The 18,645-nt window shown below is 45.8% G+C and overlaps 1 protein-coding gene across 1 annotated transcript in view; it reads right to left on the bottom strand.

Annotated features, from left to right (window-relative positions):
* Window positions 1-3,270: 3,270 nt before the first annotated feature.
* Window positions 3,271-18,645, bottom strand: part of LOC142251211 (melatonin receptor type 1C) — a 262,709-nt gene continuing 247,334 nt past the window's right edge. The window contains exon 2 of the mRNA XM_075323811.1: window positions 3,271-4,424. Coding sequence (XP_075179926.1) covers window positions 3,559-4,424 — 866 coding nt within the window. The 3' untranslated portion in view covers window positions 3,271-3,558. The remainder of the gene's footprint in view (window positions 4,425-18,645) is intronic.

The raw sequence follows: 18,645 nt of genomic DNA, 5'->3' as shown, positions 1-18,645 counted from the left end.
GGGAATATCCCTTTAAGTTGTGAAAAAAAAATATGAAATTCATATAAAAAAACTATATTTAACTTGTGTCGCCATTTTCTGAGAACCATAGTTTTCATTTTTCAAGATATCGGGTTGTGTGAGGGCTAATTTTCTTGTCACTTTTAACTGTACTTAATAATCCCCTTAGGGGACTTGAACCTGTGATCGTCTGATCACTTGTGCTAAACTCATGTTCTCTTGTTCTAATGTTTAAAAAAAAAAATGTGAGGGCTGTCCTCCCTTTGGTGATATACTGTAATTATAAAACCAGCTGTCAAGTGCCGGGAAAAAATGCGAGCTCATCTTGTGAGCCTGCATCAAAGGCAGGGGACATGGCTGATGATGTACAGTACATGCACATCATTGGTAAAGAACCCCATGCAAATCAGTATTGGCAGTATCGGCCTGCAGTCTAATGTGTGTAGGGACCAACTCTACAATGACAAATGATGTAGGCAGAGAAAAAGATTTGGAACATTGGATTTCCAATGCCTGATTCTTTGGTTCTCTTGGAAATAAGTCCCCAACAGGGTAGTCTGGCTATGGCTCCCTCAAAGAGCACAGTGGTGTTCAACCGACTTGTGTAAAAAAAGGAGTTGGAGAGATAGCTGTTGTTTGAAGGTTTGTCCAACAGCTATCTAATGTGTATGGGGAACTATATACATGAAGCCTGTCAGTCACTCACTTGGCTCACTTACTAGACCGATAAGCTCAGAATCAGCAGATATATCAATGAATAGAGTAAAGTGAAAAAGCTGCACACTAAACACTATATTATAAGGAAATATTGGTAAAGCATAACCGCCATAGGAATATTAGAACAATGAAAAATACATTTGGCTAACTGGAAAAAATGGAAAACATGAAAAATAAAAATTGCATAACTGCAAAGGATATTTGAAATAGAAGAGATATTTAGCAAATGTATTGATCAATGCAATTGTGCCCGACTACCACAACAAGGTAATCTTTTATTGTTCGGGAACCTTACCGTAAATACCTCTCTATGTGCGACTAAAAATCTGCAGGTCTGGGCAGATAGGCTCCTGGCTATATAGAGTGATAAACAGAGCATTGCAGACAGGTGGGAAATAACTGAATACTAATAAGAAAAGACTGTCTGGAACACCAATGTGTTCCTGCAGTTTTTTAGTTGCACATAGAGAGACATTTATGGTTAGGTTCCCGAATAATAAGAGATTACCTTGTCATGGTATTTACCCACAATTGATTGTGCAGCTCTTTCACTTGACTATAATGTGTTTTTTAAGCTAGCACCTAGTTTACACACATTGGTGTTCCAGACTGTCTTTTCTCATTAGTATCAATGAATAGAGGCATGTATATTTCCATGGTGATAGACTACAATACAGTATGTAATTCATTTGTAGGCTATGACTTGATAATCTACCAAATATATGGCAATAAGATTTGGAGAGAACAAAGAAATAATTGTGATTGTAGATTGTTTATAATCTGTAACCATGGAAACACAAGTCGGCTTGGGACCTTTACACACAACTCAATAGTCATGAGAATTTCAAGTATTCTAAACTTTATTGAGAGCACAAAACATTACAATACAACATTTTTCTGCTCTCAGTAAAGAATTTTGCTAACCAAAGTACAGACATGGTCACATTGGAGCTCATACAATGAATAGCATGATAACTGAAGACATCTGTTTTGAAGATTCTGTGTAATGAGAGTTTAACGTTTTCTGGTAATCATAGCTTTGTACATTGCAATGGGAGTGTGCGGTGGGTCTTTAGCTCCTGACATGGCCCCTTGACTCCCTCTGGTATCTTTATTGTGTTCCTGGTCTATATTTTGCGCCTGCGCTGTCCTAGCCGTGAGCGACGCTTGAACAGATTGATTTCCGGGCAGTTTTCAGCAAAATGGCGCTTGTAGCTGCACATGCACAGATTGACCTCCCAATGGTCTTCACTAAAATGGTGTCACTTGAGATCTCAGCTCGTCATTGACCGGAGATCTAAATCTCTGCATGCGCTAACACCGGCACCATTTGGTCCCACGGCAGCACTGCTAGAGCTGTGGAAGCTGATTGGACTGTTGTCTTGAATGTCACCAAATGATGATCCTAATGAAGGAGGTTACTCCGAAATGTTTAGAGAATAAAGTCCCATATTGAATATCCACAATTCGTCTGTATTGCACAGCACCGCAGCAATTAACCTTTTCCACTCCTACATGCTATAATTGTCAATCAGGTAGGGCTATGATACAAGCCATCTCTATGGAGAGTAAACAGAAGCTGTAGCAAAGGCTTGGTTATGCTGAGATGTGGCCTGGATAGTAGATTTGTATAAAGAATTTAAAAATGGTCAGCTCACCCTTCCTCAAAGCATGAATTTAATGGAAGATTAATGTGCAGGACCACAATGAGTAAGGGCGTATAGTCCAAAGCATGTCTGCTGTTTCTCATTAATGCATATTTGTTCGATCTTTTTGGATGTCCATTGAGATGATTTTAATGCTTTTTTGGAATAAACATGATTATTAAAAGGTTTGTATGCTGGATACAACCTTTGTTTTCTGAGCAGACTTGTTTGGTGCATCTCTAGAGTTGAGCGACTACCTAACTATTCGTAGTTGTTATGCTCCTAACGAATACTGTCTAATACTCACATATTTGTTCCGAATAGCATGTGCAATGCAAGTCAATGGGGAAAAAGTCATAATGTAACGAGTAACCTGAATGCTGTACTATTCGTACGAGTAGCGAATAGTGCAGAATTCGGGTTACTCCTTACATTACAGGTATTCCCCATTGACTTGCATTTCACATGCTATTCAGAAAAAATATGTGAGTACAGCAGTACTCATTATGAGTATAGCGAGTACGAATAGTTAGGTACTCGCTCAACTCTGCATCACACAAGCCATTGTATCTCATCTATGGGTTGCAATGATATAGTGTATTGTGCCGTCTAAAGTGACCGTAGACAATAAGCTTTCTGTGTGACTGTATGTGTAGAGAAATGCAAAGTTGAACGGTCTAAATTACAATGTACTCTCGTTTATTAAAATGAGAACCTCTTGCAGAAACACCCACAGTACATGCCTGCCTGTCTTCTAGCTAGATTTCCCTTTTAGTAGTCTAGGATCCTCTGCAAGAACTGTAATGGCTATAATTACATGTTGTGACTTCTGAAAACGACAAAAGATGACACGGTAATAGCTCCGAAATGACTGAACAGAAGCATTGATCATACTGTACTGTTTGGATTGAGCTAGCCTATTTAATGTGTGAGGTTTTTCAGAAGGGATATGCTGTACCTTAGAATGCAAGGATATCGGTGAAAATGTTATTCGGAATCTTAGAATGCAAAATATAGCAAATGGAACTTTCTTTTTTTTTCTCAAATAAGACCAACATAAATTCACATATATCAGATATTGTATATTTTGTTCATTTAGAATAAGGACAAAGTGCATGATAACAGGCACATGGTGAAAAATGTTAAAAATAATTTTGAGTAAATGAAATGCATATAAATTGGCTGTGCATCTTGTTTAAACACATATGTCAGCCTGATTGTTATTTGTAACAACTGGGGACGGCTTGCTTTTAGCCCCCTCTGTCCCACCTTTGGATGTATCGACAAAGAGAAGTCTTGGAGTCCACAAGGCTATCAGTATTCTTTTATATTCTTTTCGGAAATTTTGATTGAGAAGACCGTAGATGACGGCGTTGAGACAGCTGTTAAAGTAAGCCATAAAATAACTCAAAACAAACAGCCAATTTGGTATCTTCGGAGCCACTTGAAAAGGATTAATGGCTACAGCAAGGCCAATGAAGTTTAGAGGACCCCAGCACACAGCAAAAAGTACAAATACTACAAACATAGTCAAAAAGTTTCGGAGATCTGTCGGTGTCAACTTCTGCTTGGAATCTTGTCTTACTCTGTGCTTGACTTGAATAACCAAGACCCAAATCCGGAAGTAGCAAAATGTTACTATAGCCAAGGGGACAATAAAGTGCACCACAACTACTGTAATTGTGTATGAAGAGCTGACAGTCTGGGCAAAAGTGCATGAGAATATCCGTGGGTCATACTGTAGAGATCCAACGAAAAAGTTTGGAACGATTGCAATAACAGTCAATATCCAAGTTAGGCAAAGGTAAAAAAATGTGCTTTTCTGGTTGTAAAGCTTATCGTATCGCAAGCTATGGCAGATGTAGCAATACCTGTTAATAGCTATGGCTGTAATGTTAAAAACAGATCCTATGACACTTAGCCCCATCAGAAAGCCACTTATTTGACAATGGATATTTCCCAGCGTCCATCCATTATGAAAAATTGCTATGAGAATAACTGGATATGGATATACTGCTACCACCAGATCTGCCACAGATAAACTGACGACAAAGATGTTGCCTGGAAAAAAAAAAGAAATAATTACAGTATAGGTAGATACATGAAAATTAGGCAAATTTTAAGTGACTGTGTAATGTATGAGAATTAAGTATTAAGTAATGGGCAATGAAAAACAATTCCCCCATGCATTTTTTCTCAATTACAGGTAAACCAACCTATTAAAGGGAACCTTTCACTGGATGTTCATAATACTTATTTAACGGTCGGTGCGGAGCAGACAGGTCGGATGGGCATCTCCGTTTTCCGGGTCCCGCGCCTCCTTTTTCGGCCATCTTTGTCCTCCTTCTGAAGCTAGTGTGGATGACGCGTTCTACGTCATCTACACTAGCCGACAGTGAGGTACTGCACAGGCACACTTTGATCTGTCCTGCTCAGGGCAGATCAAAGAGCGCCTGCGCAGGATCTTACTGTTGGCACACTTTGATCTGTCCTGCTCAGGGCAGATCAAAGAGCGCCTGCACAGGATCTTACTGTCAGCTAGTGTAGATGACGTAGAATATATCATCCACACTAGCTTCAGAAGGAGGACAAAGATAGCCAAAAGAGGAGGCCGGGACCCGGAGACACCCATCTGACCCGTCTGCCCCGCACTGACCGTTAGGTACGTATTATGGTACATCTGGTGACTGGTTCTCTTTAAAGAGTGTTGGTTTTCAACAGGATCTTTAAAGGGAACCAGTCATGTCCCTAATCACAATTATATGGGTTAATTTGCAAGTTAATAGCTGCCTGAATGCCTTACGGAAAGTGGAGTTACCAGGAGAAAATAACTTTATTCCTCCCTTAAGTCGCCAGCTTTCAGTCATAGAGAGTGCCAGAGCAAGTACAGTCATCATGCACATCATTGCCCTGCATAGGATAACTGCAGCCACATCTGCCAATCAATGTGACAGGTCGTGCCTCCAGCCACCGCTCACAATGCTCACAATGCAGTGACTGAATATGCTTTGGCACCCCTCTATGACTGAAAGCTGGCGACTTCCAGGATGAATAAAGTTAATTTTCTCCCAGAAGCTGCACATTCAGTAAGGTGACAACACAGTATTGCAATGGCATTAACCTGCAAATGAACCCTAAATCTGAATGATAAAGGGAATCTGTCAGCAGGTATTTGCTATGTAAACTGAAGTCAGCATGCTGCAAGGGTTAATACAGACAATTCAGGGATGCTTGTCTTGTCAAGGTCTGATCTGTTGTTTATTTGCAATATTTGTTTAAGCAGCAGGGCTTATCTTTGCTCCAGCTACAATGTCACATGGCAATCCGGTACACCGCCTCCTCTGATTGACACCTTACTGTCAATGTATAATCTCTATTGAGAACCTGGTGTGGGTTCAGCTACATGGCTAAGTGTAAAAATTCTGATTGCGTCAGAACGGCTGCAGCCAGTAATCTAAGTGATACATGGTTGGATTCAGGATCTTTTTGCCTACATTATGCTGATCTCAGATGAAGTAGCAATAATCTGCTGACAGTTTCTCTTTCATACTGTTTAGGGATGTGGCATGTTCCCTCTAACATCTAACTTTATAATCTTTAGCAATCTGACCAGTGAAGGTAAAGTTATTAATTGCATACCACTGAATTAGGGAACCAGTGCATTGTGTGCTTTAAACATCCGCAGGGCACAAAGCTTACAAAAAGATATATCTACCATATGTCTCACATCTTAACAGTGCTAGAATTTCTTATTCATTATTGATGAATCTTATTTCTTCCATAAACCGTAAGAATGAAGGGATTTTATTATAGTGATGTATTACTTCACAATATAAACCTGCAAACCTTAACAAGGAAAATACCATCAGCCAAAAAGTGAGGTATATTGAAATAATATTTATTACGTAGTTCCTGCCTCATAATAAATCTGCTGCATCTGAGGTCCATGTTCCAGAAATTGAAATCTACACAGGTATAGATATAGCTTTGTTATATACCTTACGCCAATTTATTATGTAAAGTAGAATATAAGTAATTTCAACCTGATGCTGTCACCATTGGACCTAGAAGATCTCAGAGTATTATACACATATTTTCAGGATAATTGGAATATTTGTGACTTGCCACCAATCAAACTCTTCAGAAAGACTGGCAAATTCAAGATTTACTCATCTCTGTTTATAACCTCATTACTAGACATGAGCTGATCTTTTGTAATTTGAATTTTCCAGCTTCACTAAACCTTTTTCAAAGAATTTTATTTGCGGCAAATACGTTTATGAGAATCTCAATACTGGAAAGCTTGTAATTGTTTTGAAAATATACATGAGATAGAGGAAAGAGAGAGAACTATTCTGTTAATAAGAGCTTATATAGTAGAGGAGTGAGAGGACCCCGCTGAATATAAGAGCTTACACTTCACAGGAGAGAGGAAGGGCCCCACCTGTAGGAGGGTCCCCTACGGATAGAACCCCCCTGAACATGCCAGATGTTATACTCTGAAAGTTTATTTTATCTGTTGACTCTATTGTGGCTTTAATGTACTTTAGAATATTAGTTGTGTTCCTGTGGGTTATGTCACAGTCCTGCCAGCTACCACTAGATGGCACTGGACTCACCAAATGCTAGGAGGAAGTTCAGATAGAAGATATAGTGGTAGGACTGCAAGGGTTAAGGAAGAATGCTCGGCCGAGAGTTCAGGGGAATATAGGAGGTACGTTTTCCTGGTTTTAGTCAGTGTTAGGACACACGGCGAGAAAAACGGTGACAGTGGAATGCGATAAAAAAAATCACATTCCACTCGGACCAATATTACTCTATGGGTCCGCACCCATAAGCGATTATTTTCTCAGCCCTAATCGGACCGAAAAAACAGTCACAGCATGCGGTGGTGGAATGCGATCTTGTTTCACTCGCATCCATACAAGTCTATGGGGCGAGTGAAACATCGCATTGCACTCACATTACACACTGGTGTAACGTGAGAGCAGTGTGATTCTCACATCAGCCGGCAACAGAGGAGATATGGAGATAAATCCCTCCCTCTCCTCTGCAGCTCCGGCCCTCCCCTCCGCAGCGTCAGCCCTCCCATCCGCAGCTGTCGTCTGATCGTACGATCGGACCACAGTCGCATGACACTCGCATGACACTCAGCTCCCGCTGTGCTGCTAGCTGAGCCGAGTGTCATGCAAGGACTCGCACCAATCCCCATGTGGCCTCAGCCTTAGCGATGAAGAGAAAACAAGTAACAGAGAGAAAGAGCAGTGTGGTATTCTAAAAACAGGCAGAAGCATTGGGCAGAAGGAAGAAAGAAGTTGGTGACCTGCAGAAGGTTGTTACAGAGCGGTTTCTGGGAGGTATATCAGCAGCCCCTCTGTGGCCAGCAGGCAGACTGAGGTAGTTCGGTAGAAGATCATTGCCTTATTCCGTTACTGCCAGTTCTGTGGTCCTCGGATGCAAACCTAGGGTAGCCTATTCTTAAGGGAGGAGCCACTTGCCTTAGACCCAGAGTGGAGAATCTGTATACTCCTAAGAGCCGGTGGGACTCGGTATATAGCCGGTATGGGAAGAGCCGTGTTGCACTGTGTAACAATGCCTGCAAAGTACTTGTGCCTCTACAAAGGAGAAGAATGTCGGTGTTCCAGTAAAGTTAAAGTGTCATTCAGCAACCATGAGTGTGTCTGTGATTCTTCCGGACCAAGACTGTTAGCCTGTGAAACGAATTCTCAGCACTCGGGTAACCATACCAAACCGGCTCCACCACACACTCCAACCCTGTTTCATATAGTGGGTCGGGCGAGTTTACGACGGCAACCCCAGGCCTCGGCCAACGCCCGGACCGACAATACATGCTGACCATAAGAGCTTACACTCTACAGGAGAGAGAGGGGACCCTGCTGACCATAAGAGCTTATACTCTACAGAAGAAAGAAAGGACCTCGCTGACCATAAGTCCTTGCACTCTACAAGAGAGAGGTCGAGCTGACTATAAGAGCTTACACTCTACAGGTGAGAGAGAGAGGATCCTGTTGAGCATAAGAGCTTACACTTTACAGATCAGAGAGAAAGAGGGTGCTACTAATCATAAGAGCTTACACTAAAACTTATACACATTTGTGAGAGGAGAGAGTAAACCCCAAGGCGCATAGGAACTTATACTTTACAGTAAAGAGCGAGAGGAATTTCAGGAAACTTGGCTCGAACTTGATCTTCTGTAGATCATGCCGCTCATTTCTACTCATTACTGTCAAAAATGATAAAGCTGCTTCTATCCTTCTTTAATTAGTGAAAAGGCATTTCTAACATTTTGGTGAACACTATATATATCTTCCTACTAGAGATGGACAGAATTCAGAATATACTTTAGCATTTTCTTAAATATTTCTATAATCCTGATCGGATCCAAGACAATTTATTTTATTTAAAATGACAGATATGGTTTGATTATAATTTTTAATTTGTAAATGAGACCTCAAGAATGACATTAGTATCTAAAATTGTAGTTGAATGTGACAGCACAAAGTGTACACCTGAAGTCAGATCTCAGGAAGACATCAAACCGTATGCTTAACTGCCTAGATTTTAATAATGAAGGAGAGAACTTGGGAAAATGATAAAATATGTTTAGAAATTCAATTTCAAAAAGTGTGTCTTTGTTTTATGCATAAATTTTAAATTGCGAGTAATTACTATTTTTGAAAAATGAAGAAATTTAAAGGGTAACTGTGCTTTCAAAAAACATTTCAGAAAAAGCTGTCTTGTGTTTGTATATGAGGGGCATAACACCATTTCTGGCCATTATGTGCCTCATATCCTGCATTCTCACCAGTTTTCCCCTCTACGTGTTCTATCTGTAACTTGCAATCCAATGGTAGTTGAGGGGAGGTCTTGCCGTTATTTCCACAATAGGCATGCAGCATAGAGAGGTGAATTCCTGCTCTTCATTCACTTTTTAGCTCACAGACACAAGTTATAGCCATATGTAGGATATTATACAGCAGAGGTGAGATGCCTTCTTGTGAACAAAGGTGAAAACCATAGTGAAAACCTACAGCAACACCACAACGGAATGTGAATGCTTCAAATTGGAAAAACTGCAGCATATTAAGTTGTAAAATGTAATCCATCTTCCTCATACAATAACCAGAGCAATTAATCCGAATGATACACAATGACTTTATAAGAGGAAAAACATGTATCAAGATCTAAGAGGACCTGTCACTTCTGACATGTTTGTTGTGTTAATACTTATATGCCCTATGAAATACAAATTTTAAAGCATCTCTTCTTTTAAATCTTAATACTGCTATCATGATGTGACTGCAGGATAGTGAGGGACAGGTGGCTACTATACTCTTCCTCATGCTAGGGGACCATGGGTTACCCCTAATGGTGGAGATGCTTGAGCCCTGGTCCTGGCTATTCTCCTGACTTACCTGTTCCCCTCTCCCCAGAAGGAAGGGGCAGGAGTGTGATGGCAAAACTGATTTAGACAGACAGGGAAAAAAAACAAAACTCAGACATAAACTCACAGGAACAAACAGTAAGAAACTAAGAAGAAAGCAGCAACAAAAGGACAAGAACAAAAACAGCTGAATTACTTGATCCACAGGCTGGCTTACCTGCATTTTATGCATTATTCCTTATATGCTAATATTTCTTGAGTCTGACCCTTTGGACACACACCCCTGTTTTTATTGTGATTTTTACAAGCACTCTCTGCACCATGTGTTTTTTGGATTGATATCCCTTTAATGAATTTTGTATACTTACTAATAAAATTGCATCTCATTATGAAATGAAACAAATTTTTGTGTACTTAATTTGATAGAGGTGTGATTAATATGAGATATTAAGGTCTCTCTGCTTTTTTCGAACAAAAGGACAAGGGTTAACACCACAACCGCATACAGTAATAAAGCACTACAACCAGCAGTAAGGGGTACTTTGCACGCTGCGACATCGCAGGCCGATGCTGCGATGCTGAGCGCGATAGTACCCGCCCCCGTCGCAGCAGCGATTTCCTTGTGATAGCTGCCATAGCGAACATTATCGCTACGGCAGCTTCACATGGACTCACCTGTCCTGCGACCGTCGCTCTGGCCGGCGACCCGCCTCCTTGTTAAGGGGGCGGGTCGTGCGGCGTCATAGCGACGTCACATGCCAGGCGGCCAATCGGAGCGGAGGGGCGGAGATGAGTGGGATGTAAACACCCCGCCCATCTCCTTCCTTCCGCATATCCTACGGAAGCCGCAGTGACGCCGGTAGGAGATGTTCCTCGCTCCTGCGGCTTTACACACAGCGATGTGTGCTGCCGCTGGAGCGAGGAACAACATCGGACTGTCGCGTCAGCGTAATCATGGATTACGCCGACGCTGCACCGATGATACGATTACGACGCTTTTGCGCTCGTTAATCATATCATCTAGGCTTTACACACTACGATGTCGCATGGGATGCCGGAAGTGCGTCATTTTCAATTTGACCCCACCGACATCGCACCTGCGATGTCGTAGTGTGCAAAGCCCGCCTAAGTCTGGATCACCTCTCCAGACCAGTATCGGTAAACTATAGCTGGCATTAATGAAAGCGTCCAGCCAGTATATATAGAAGGAGAGCAAATCTGACTAGTTCTCCCACACCATATGACCAAAGAAGATTAACAAGCAGTCCCTGAGAGAATAACTCTTGCTAGCCTGACTATGAATTACAAGTCTGTGGGTCAACAGCCATAGAAGGCAAGAATCTGAAGTTTCCACAGAACCTGAAGTCGCCAAGGTTTACAAAAACCTCCTTGTGACAAGTGCCATTCTTTTATTAAATGTATCTGTAAAGTAACAAAGGGATATTTTTCTTGACAGTAGGGTGTGTTCCTACGGATTATGATATTATCAGGACTGAACTGACAATCTTAGATTGCATAGATATGTGACGCCCTGGACTAGTCAGGTCGTCCCAGGTAGTCCCATGCACACATGCACACACACACCCCCTCCCTAAAAAGGTGACAGCAGCCAAACTTAAAAACCTTGTCACCACCCTCCAGGTTTGATGTTCACACCAGGGGGGTGGAGCCAGGCGGTTGGCTCCGCCCATCGAGGAGTTCACAGGCCTGGAGGCGGGAAAAGACACACAAGTTCTAGTGCAGAGTAGAGAGTAGTCTTGACAGTGACGGAGAGAGGTTGAGTTCAAGGACAGACCTGTGACCAGGCCTGCCAATAGTCTACTCAGGTGGCTGGGTTGGAGCCCAGTCACCTCTGGCAAGGAGGCAGACGGTGGTGGCCGCATGCAGGAGCTGGGATTACAGTAGGTGGAACCGTAGGGACAGGGGTTGGGCGGTGTCCCGCCAGTACCGAACCGGGGAACCGATTGGAAACCGGAGCACCAGGAGGGGTACTCAGACCCAGTGCAAAGCCCCGAACCGACAGGGCCGAGTCAAATCAACTGTGGGTCCTTTGCCACACAAGACCCGTTAGAAGACAACAGCCCAACCATACAGGGTAAAGCCACCACCAAGGCATAGAGACCCAAAGAGCCAGCGTCTGCGGGAAAACAGGGCTCTTCCGACAACCAGCAAGCCGAGGAGCGGACTACCATTGCTTAGGCATAGGAGTCAACCATTCACACAAAGAGGTGCAGGAGAAAGACGGAAACCACCAACCTGACAAGGGAGAAGCTGCAGCCGGCTGCGGGCCCCGTTCATCATCCCGTTTGGTTCACCAAAGACTCAAGTGTATTGTGTCATAGTGAGTACACCAGTGCCTTCGGGCCGCGCACCGCGCCTCACCCCAGCAGCATACGCCCGCACCCACTCCCCCGCCTCAGCACTTCCCTCGGGCCCCCGGGACCATCACTCCCCTACCCACGGAGGGGTCAACACCAAGCTGCGCAACACCATCCCCGGGAGGCCTAGTTAACGGCAGCGGTGGTGTCCATCTATTCACCACAACCCGTGGGTGGCGTCACGAACTTACACCCCTTTCAAACCACCGCGGCCCCGGCCGTGGAACTTCCCCCCACTGAAGTCCCTGCGTGTGGCACCAACCCCCTTGCAGAGCGACGTGACCCCCGGGTCCGTGAGGAGCTCGAGCCACCACCCAGTGTACGAGCACGGATCCGAGCGGCTTGGCGGTCGCAGCCAAGCCCGCGGGGCAGTACACACACACCACCCATGTTGTCATGCTGGCATTTTAAAATTTTCATTCTTGCAATGTTAAGCCATGACAGCAACTGTACGAAGCTAGAATTGTCCCTTCCAAAGAAATTTTACAGAAAGGGTCTTTACAGATATTGTGTGATTACCTGACCTCATTTAATTCTGATTATATTGCCTCCACCCCTGTCTTAAACCTCTCATTGATGGCACATTATAAGCAGTAAAAATAATTAATTTTGTACTTGGGATTTCCTTTAAACTTCATTGTTTCCTTACAGCTTGCTTCTCTTCTTCTCTTCCCAATCAGCAATAACATTTCACTTTGAATTTTCCACATGACCAGGTTCTACAGTACAACACCATGATGAAACTCCAGATGCAACGATGCCATGTATTGTATAGCATTGTTCAAGAGAAGAATCTCCGTTACGCACCCTATTTCCCATATTTATTTATATTATTAGAGCATATGGATTTAATGGAGGGGAATTCAAGCCCCCACCTAGTTGTCAGAAAGAGTTAGGCATACGATGTTCTAATAGGGTATATAAAAGAGTATTTCTAAACAATGCAACTGATAGAATTATGCCCTATTGTATGTGTTGACTGTGTGAGACTGTGACCGGGGTTATCTATGACGGCCGGTATGTCTCGCCCCGGTTGTGCTCACTCCATGATAGAAAGTAAATCCACTATAGGGTTAATGCTGTTTCCTTACAGGCTGAAGGAAGGGTTAAATAGAATCAGGAACAAGGGCAGGTGTGCCGGGTGTGAGGGAGTGAACAGAACTCCCTGAGTTTTCTGCTGGAGAGGCACATGTGTTTTTGTTATGGACTTTTGTTTGGACATTAAAACCATGTGCTGTGAACCTTAATGCCTGGATCCCGTGTCTTCTGCTGCGCAGCCGACCGTGCTACCTCACATATGGTGGCGAATGCGGGCATGACAGCCGGTGAGGTGTAGCATCCATCCCTGGTGACCCAGCTGCGCATGTCCTGGATTCGAGCGGCTATACTACAGCCCAAACCCGGCGACACCATGGAGGACATACTAAAGCATTTGGCTCAGGCTAATGCACAGCAGCAACAGACCAATGCACACCTGCTCCAATCCTTGCAAGTGCAGAAAAAAAAACTCCAAGAACAGATGGATCAAGCCAATGCACGTCAGCAGCAAGCCTTGCAATTGCAGGAAAAAGGCACCAAGAACAGATGGTTCTCCTGGCCAAGTCGATCCGTGCCGGACCGGCAGCAACAACCCCGGGACCGGGTGACGACGGCAGCGTCCGGAAAGCGGTGAGACAAGCGTTGCAAAAGATGACCCCGGGGGATGATGTGGAAGCGTTCCTGGCGGTGGCCGAGCGGGAAAAGCTGCCGACCCCGCAGTGGGCTGAGGTATTGTCGCCCTATCTGACAGGGGAACCCCAAAAAGCGTACCTGGACCTCTGTACCGAGGACGCCATTGACTATGTGACCCTGAAAGCCGACATACTGGCTCGGTTGGGGGTGAATACCTATGTACGGGCTCAGCGGGTAAATCAGTGGTTCTATGAGGAAGCCAAACCCGTACGCTCCCAGGCCTATGACTTGTTGCATCTTGTAAAAAAAGTGGTTGCAGCCTGACACTCTGAGCCCGGTGCAAATGGTGGAAAGGGTAGTAGTGGATCGTTTTGTGCGCACTTTACCCGTCACCGTTCAACGGTGGGTCGGACAGGGTGACCCGAGTACCCTGGACCAATTAGTGTCCCTGGTAGAGCGGCATGTGGCTACGCAGGACTTGATACGGGACACTGAGACTTTGCGTACCGCCCGTCGGTCCGGCCCCTCCAAGCCTAGGGCCAAGGACCCACCGCTGACAACGGTGCAGGAGTCCCCTACTGTCCCGTCTGAGGCCGCGGCCGCCATTCCTGAGGTCCGGAAGGTTCTGTACCCTAAACGACAACCCGTCAAGGGGGTTTCCGTCCCCATTAGATGTTGGCGGTGCCAGTGGGTGGGACATATGGAAGCCCAGTGTCCACTCACCACGGAGCCCATGGATTGTGGGGTTACCCGGCGGGGTTCAATGTATGCTCAGGTGGTGTGTACCGCTGACCTGGTCTCCCCAGAGACGGAGCCCCCTTGTGCCAAATACAGGTGAATGGATGTCCGGTTACAGGATTGTTGGATTCCGGAAGCTTAGTGACCCTTGTGCGATCCACCTTGAGGGCTAAAGTAAAGGCCACAGGACGCACCGTGGGGGTGGTTTGCATACATGGGGACCGCCGCGACTATCCCACGGGGATTGTCACCATCACAGCACCTTGCGGTCAGGTGCAACATGAGGTGGGACTTCTTAACACTCTTCCTTATGACGTGATCCTAGGAAGGGATCTGCCCTATTTTTGGACTTTATGGAGGGGACCCCCTAAGTCCCCTCAGATATTGGTCGGTCCGGGACCTGAGCCCTACAATCCTGAATCCGGGACACCTGCCGTAGGGGTCACCATGATAGGGACAGAGTGTGAACCCGATAGGTCGCCCCTAGAGGTATTGGCAGGAGAGGCTGAGACGGTCGAGCCCATCCCGGAGTTGGAGGCGTCCCCGGATACGTTTGGGACAGCCCAACTGCAGGACCCTACGTTAATACATGCTCGGAGTCGGGTGACAGTAGTTGACGGGGTGGCACAGCTGCCCGGTGCCCAGGTAACGTACCCCCATTTCGCTCTTAAACAGGATTTACTCTACCGGGTAGATGAAATACGGGGCGTGGGGGTAGAACAGTTGGTGGTGCCCCAGCCGCATCGCCGGCGGGTCCTCGACTTGGCTCATAAACACCTGATGAGTGGCCACCTAGGGGTCAAGAAAACGCAGGAGCGAATATTGCAAAGGTTCTATTGGCCCGGGGTCTTTGGGGAGGTAAAACGGTTCTGCGAAACCTGACCGGAGTGTCAGCTTACCGCACCCCCTGACCCATTTTCGCAGTCCGTTGGTACCGTTACCCATTATAGAAGTCCCTTTTGAACGGATAGGGATGGATCTGGTGGGGCCCCTCGTAAAGTCCGCTCGAGGGCACCAACACATCCTAGTGATCGTTGACTATGCCACCCGGTATCCCGAGGCGATACCTCTCAGACATACTGCAGCAAAGCTTATAGCTCGGGAGTTGTTTGCTGTGTTCTGCCGGGTGGGGTTGCCCAAGGAGATCCTTACGGATCAGGGGACCCCATTCATGTCTAAAGTGACCAAAGAGCTATGCCGGCTACTCCAGATCAAGCAGTTGCGTACGTCTGTGTATCATCCTCAAACGGACGGTTTAGTCGAGCGTTTCAATAAAACCCTGAAAACCATGCTAAGAAGGGTGATTTCAAAAGACGGGAAAGACTGGGATATGATGCTTCCCTATTTGATGTTTGCCATACGAGAGGTGCCACAGGCATCCACGGGGTTTTCGCCTTTTGAATTGTTATACGGGCGACATCCCCGGGGATTGTTGGACCTGGCAAAGGAAACATGGGAACAAGAGCCCACCCCCCATAAAAGTGTGATCGAACACATTTTGGGTATGCAGAACCGCATAAGCGCGGTCATGCCAATTGTGAAGGAGCATTTACAGGAGGCTCAGGCCGCGCAAAGCGGCCGCTACAATAGACAAGCCACCGTGCGGACCTTTAAACCCGGGGATCGGGTGTTGGTATTAATCCCCACGGCGGAGAGTAAATTCCTGGCTCAGTGGCAAGGCCCCTACGAGATAAAGGAAAGAGTCGGGGTGGTTAACTATAAAGTATTGCAGCCCGGTAGGCGGAAACCTGAACAAATATACCATGTCAACCTATTAAAACCTTGGCAGGAACGGGAAAGCCTGATGGCTGTTTTTTCCCCACCTCCCTCCTCTTCGGGTCGTTCACATCCGGCTCCAGCGACCTCCGGAGAGGACGAACCGGAAGTAAGGATTGGAGAAGCCCTCACCAAGACACAGAGGCGAGAGGCCAGACGGTTGGTTCAGCAGAACCCCGATGTCTTCTCCGAGCTGCCCGGTAGGACCAGTCTGATACGACATGATATTGTCACCGAGCCCCACCTGAAGGTACGCCTGAAGTCATACCGAGTACCGGAGGCTCGACGACAAGCCATATCGGAGGAAGTAAAGACAATGTTACGCCTGGGGGTCATCGAAAAATCCCGGAGTGAATGGGCTAGTCCGATTGTCCTAATACCAAAACCCGATGGCTCCTTAAGGTTCTGCAATGACTTTAGGAGATTGAACGAAATATCCAAGGTTGATCTCTACCCCATGCCCCGGGTGGATGAGCTGATTGATAGGCTGGGACAGGCGCGATATTTTACCACGCTCGACCTGACCAAGGGGTACTGGCAGGTGCCACTAACGGAGTCCACCAAGGAGAAAACCGCTTTTGTTACGCCGGAGGGTCTCTTCCACTATGTTGTCTTGCCTTTTGGGTTACATGGCGCTCCGGCCACGTTCCAGAGGTTGATGGACTTAGTGCTGGAACCCCACCAGGCGTATGCATCAGCGTACCTGGATGACATCATTATTTACAGCTCCGATTGGCAGACTCACTTGGAACAGGTACAAGCGGTGGTGGACGTGTTTCGAACAGCCGGATTGACAGCCAATCCCAAGAAATGTGCATTGGGACTCACGGAAGCCCGCTACTTGGGCTACGTGATAGGCCAAGGAGTGATTAAGCCCCAAATTAACAAGGTTGAGGCGATCCAGAAGTGGCCTAGACCCCTGACCACGAAGCAGGTTAGGGCTTTCCTGGGTATCGTGGGGTACTACAGGAGGTTTGTAAAAGATTTTGCGGGACTATCAGCCCCCTTGACGGACCTTCTCAAAGGCAAGAAGTCCGTCATGGTGCGCTGGACTCCGCAGGCCGAGGACTCCTTCCGGGCCCTGAAGGAGGTCCTGTGCGGACAGCCCGTTCTGGTCAACCCTGATTTCCGGAAGGAGTTCATAGTACAGACTGACGCCTCGGAGGTCGGCCTGGGGGCAGTGCTGTCTCAGGTGGTTCAGGGGGAGGAACACCCCGTCACCTTCTTAAGTAGGAAGCTCACCCCTCCCGAGCGGAATTATAGCGTAGTGGAGAAGGAGTGCCTGGCGATCAAGTGGGCCTTGGAGTCCCTACGCTATTACCTGCTGGGACGGCAGTTTCGCTTGGTGACGGATCACTCTCCACTGGTCTGGATGAGGTCCGCCAAGGAACGGAATGCCCGGGTTACCGGTGGTTCCTTTCTCTGCAGAACTTCCGGTTTACGGTTGAACATAGGGCCGGTGGGTTGCAGGGCAACGCTGATGCCTTGTCCCGCGGCCCGTGTTTGATGGCTGGAGTTCAACCCCGCACGCTTGAACTGAGGGGGGGGGGGTGTGAGACTGTGACCGGGGTTATCTATGACGGCCGGTATGTCTCGCCCCGGTTGTGCTCACTCCATGATAGAAAGTAAATCCACTATAGGGTTAATGCTGTTTCCTTACAGGCTGAAGGAAGGGTTAAATAGAATCAGGAACAAGGGCAGGTGTGCCGGGTGTGAGGGAGTGAACACAACTCCCTGAGTTTTCTGCTGGAGAGGCACATGTATTTTTGTTATGGACTTTTGTTTGGACATTAACCCCTTCACCCCCGGCCACTAAAACACCCTAATGACCGGGCCATTTTTTGCAATTCTGACCAGTGTCAGTTTGACAGGTTATAACTCTGGGACGCTTCAACGGATCCTGGCGATTCTGAGATTGTTTTTTCGTGACATATTGTACTTCATGTCAGTGGTAAATTTAGGCCGATATTTTTTGCGTTTATTTGTGAAAATTTAGGAAATTTGGCGAAAATTTTGAAAATTTCGCAATTTTCAAACTTGGAAAATTTATGCCCATAAATCTGAGAAATATGTCACACAAAATAGTTACTAAATAACATTTCCCACTTGTCTACTTTACATCAGCGCAATTTTCGAAACAAATTTTTTTTTCGTTAGGATTAGGAAGTTAGAAGGGGTCAAAGTTCATCAGCAATTTCTCATTTTTCCAACAAAATTTAGAAAATATTTTTTTTTTAGGGACCACATCACATTTGAGGTGACTTTGAGAGACCTAGGTGACAGAAAATACCCAAAAGTGACCCCATTCTAAAAA

This window comes from Anomaloglossus baeobatrachus, chromosome 9 (assembly GCF_048569485.1).
Source record: "Anomaloglossus baeobatrachus isolate aAnoBae1 chromosome 9, aAnoBae1.hap1, whole genome shotgun sequence".
NCBI classification, from domain to species: Eukaryota; Metazoa; Chordata; class Amphibia; order Anura; family Aromobatidae; genus Anomaloglossus; species Anomaloglossus baeobatrachus.
Note: the sequence above shows the minus strand (reverse complement) of the source record. Positions and strands in the feature narration are given on the sequence as shown.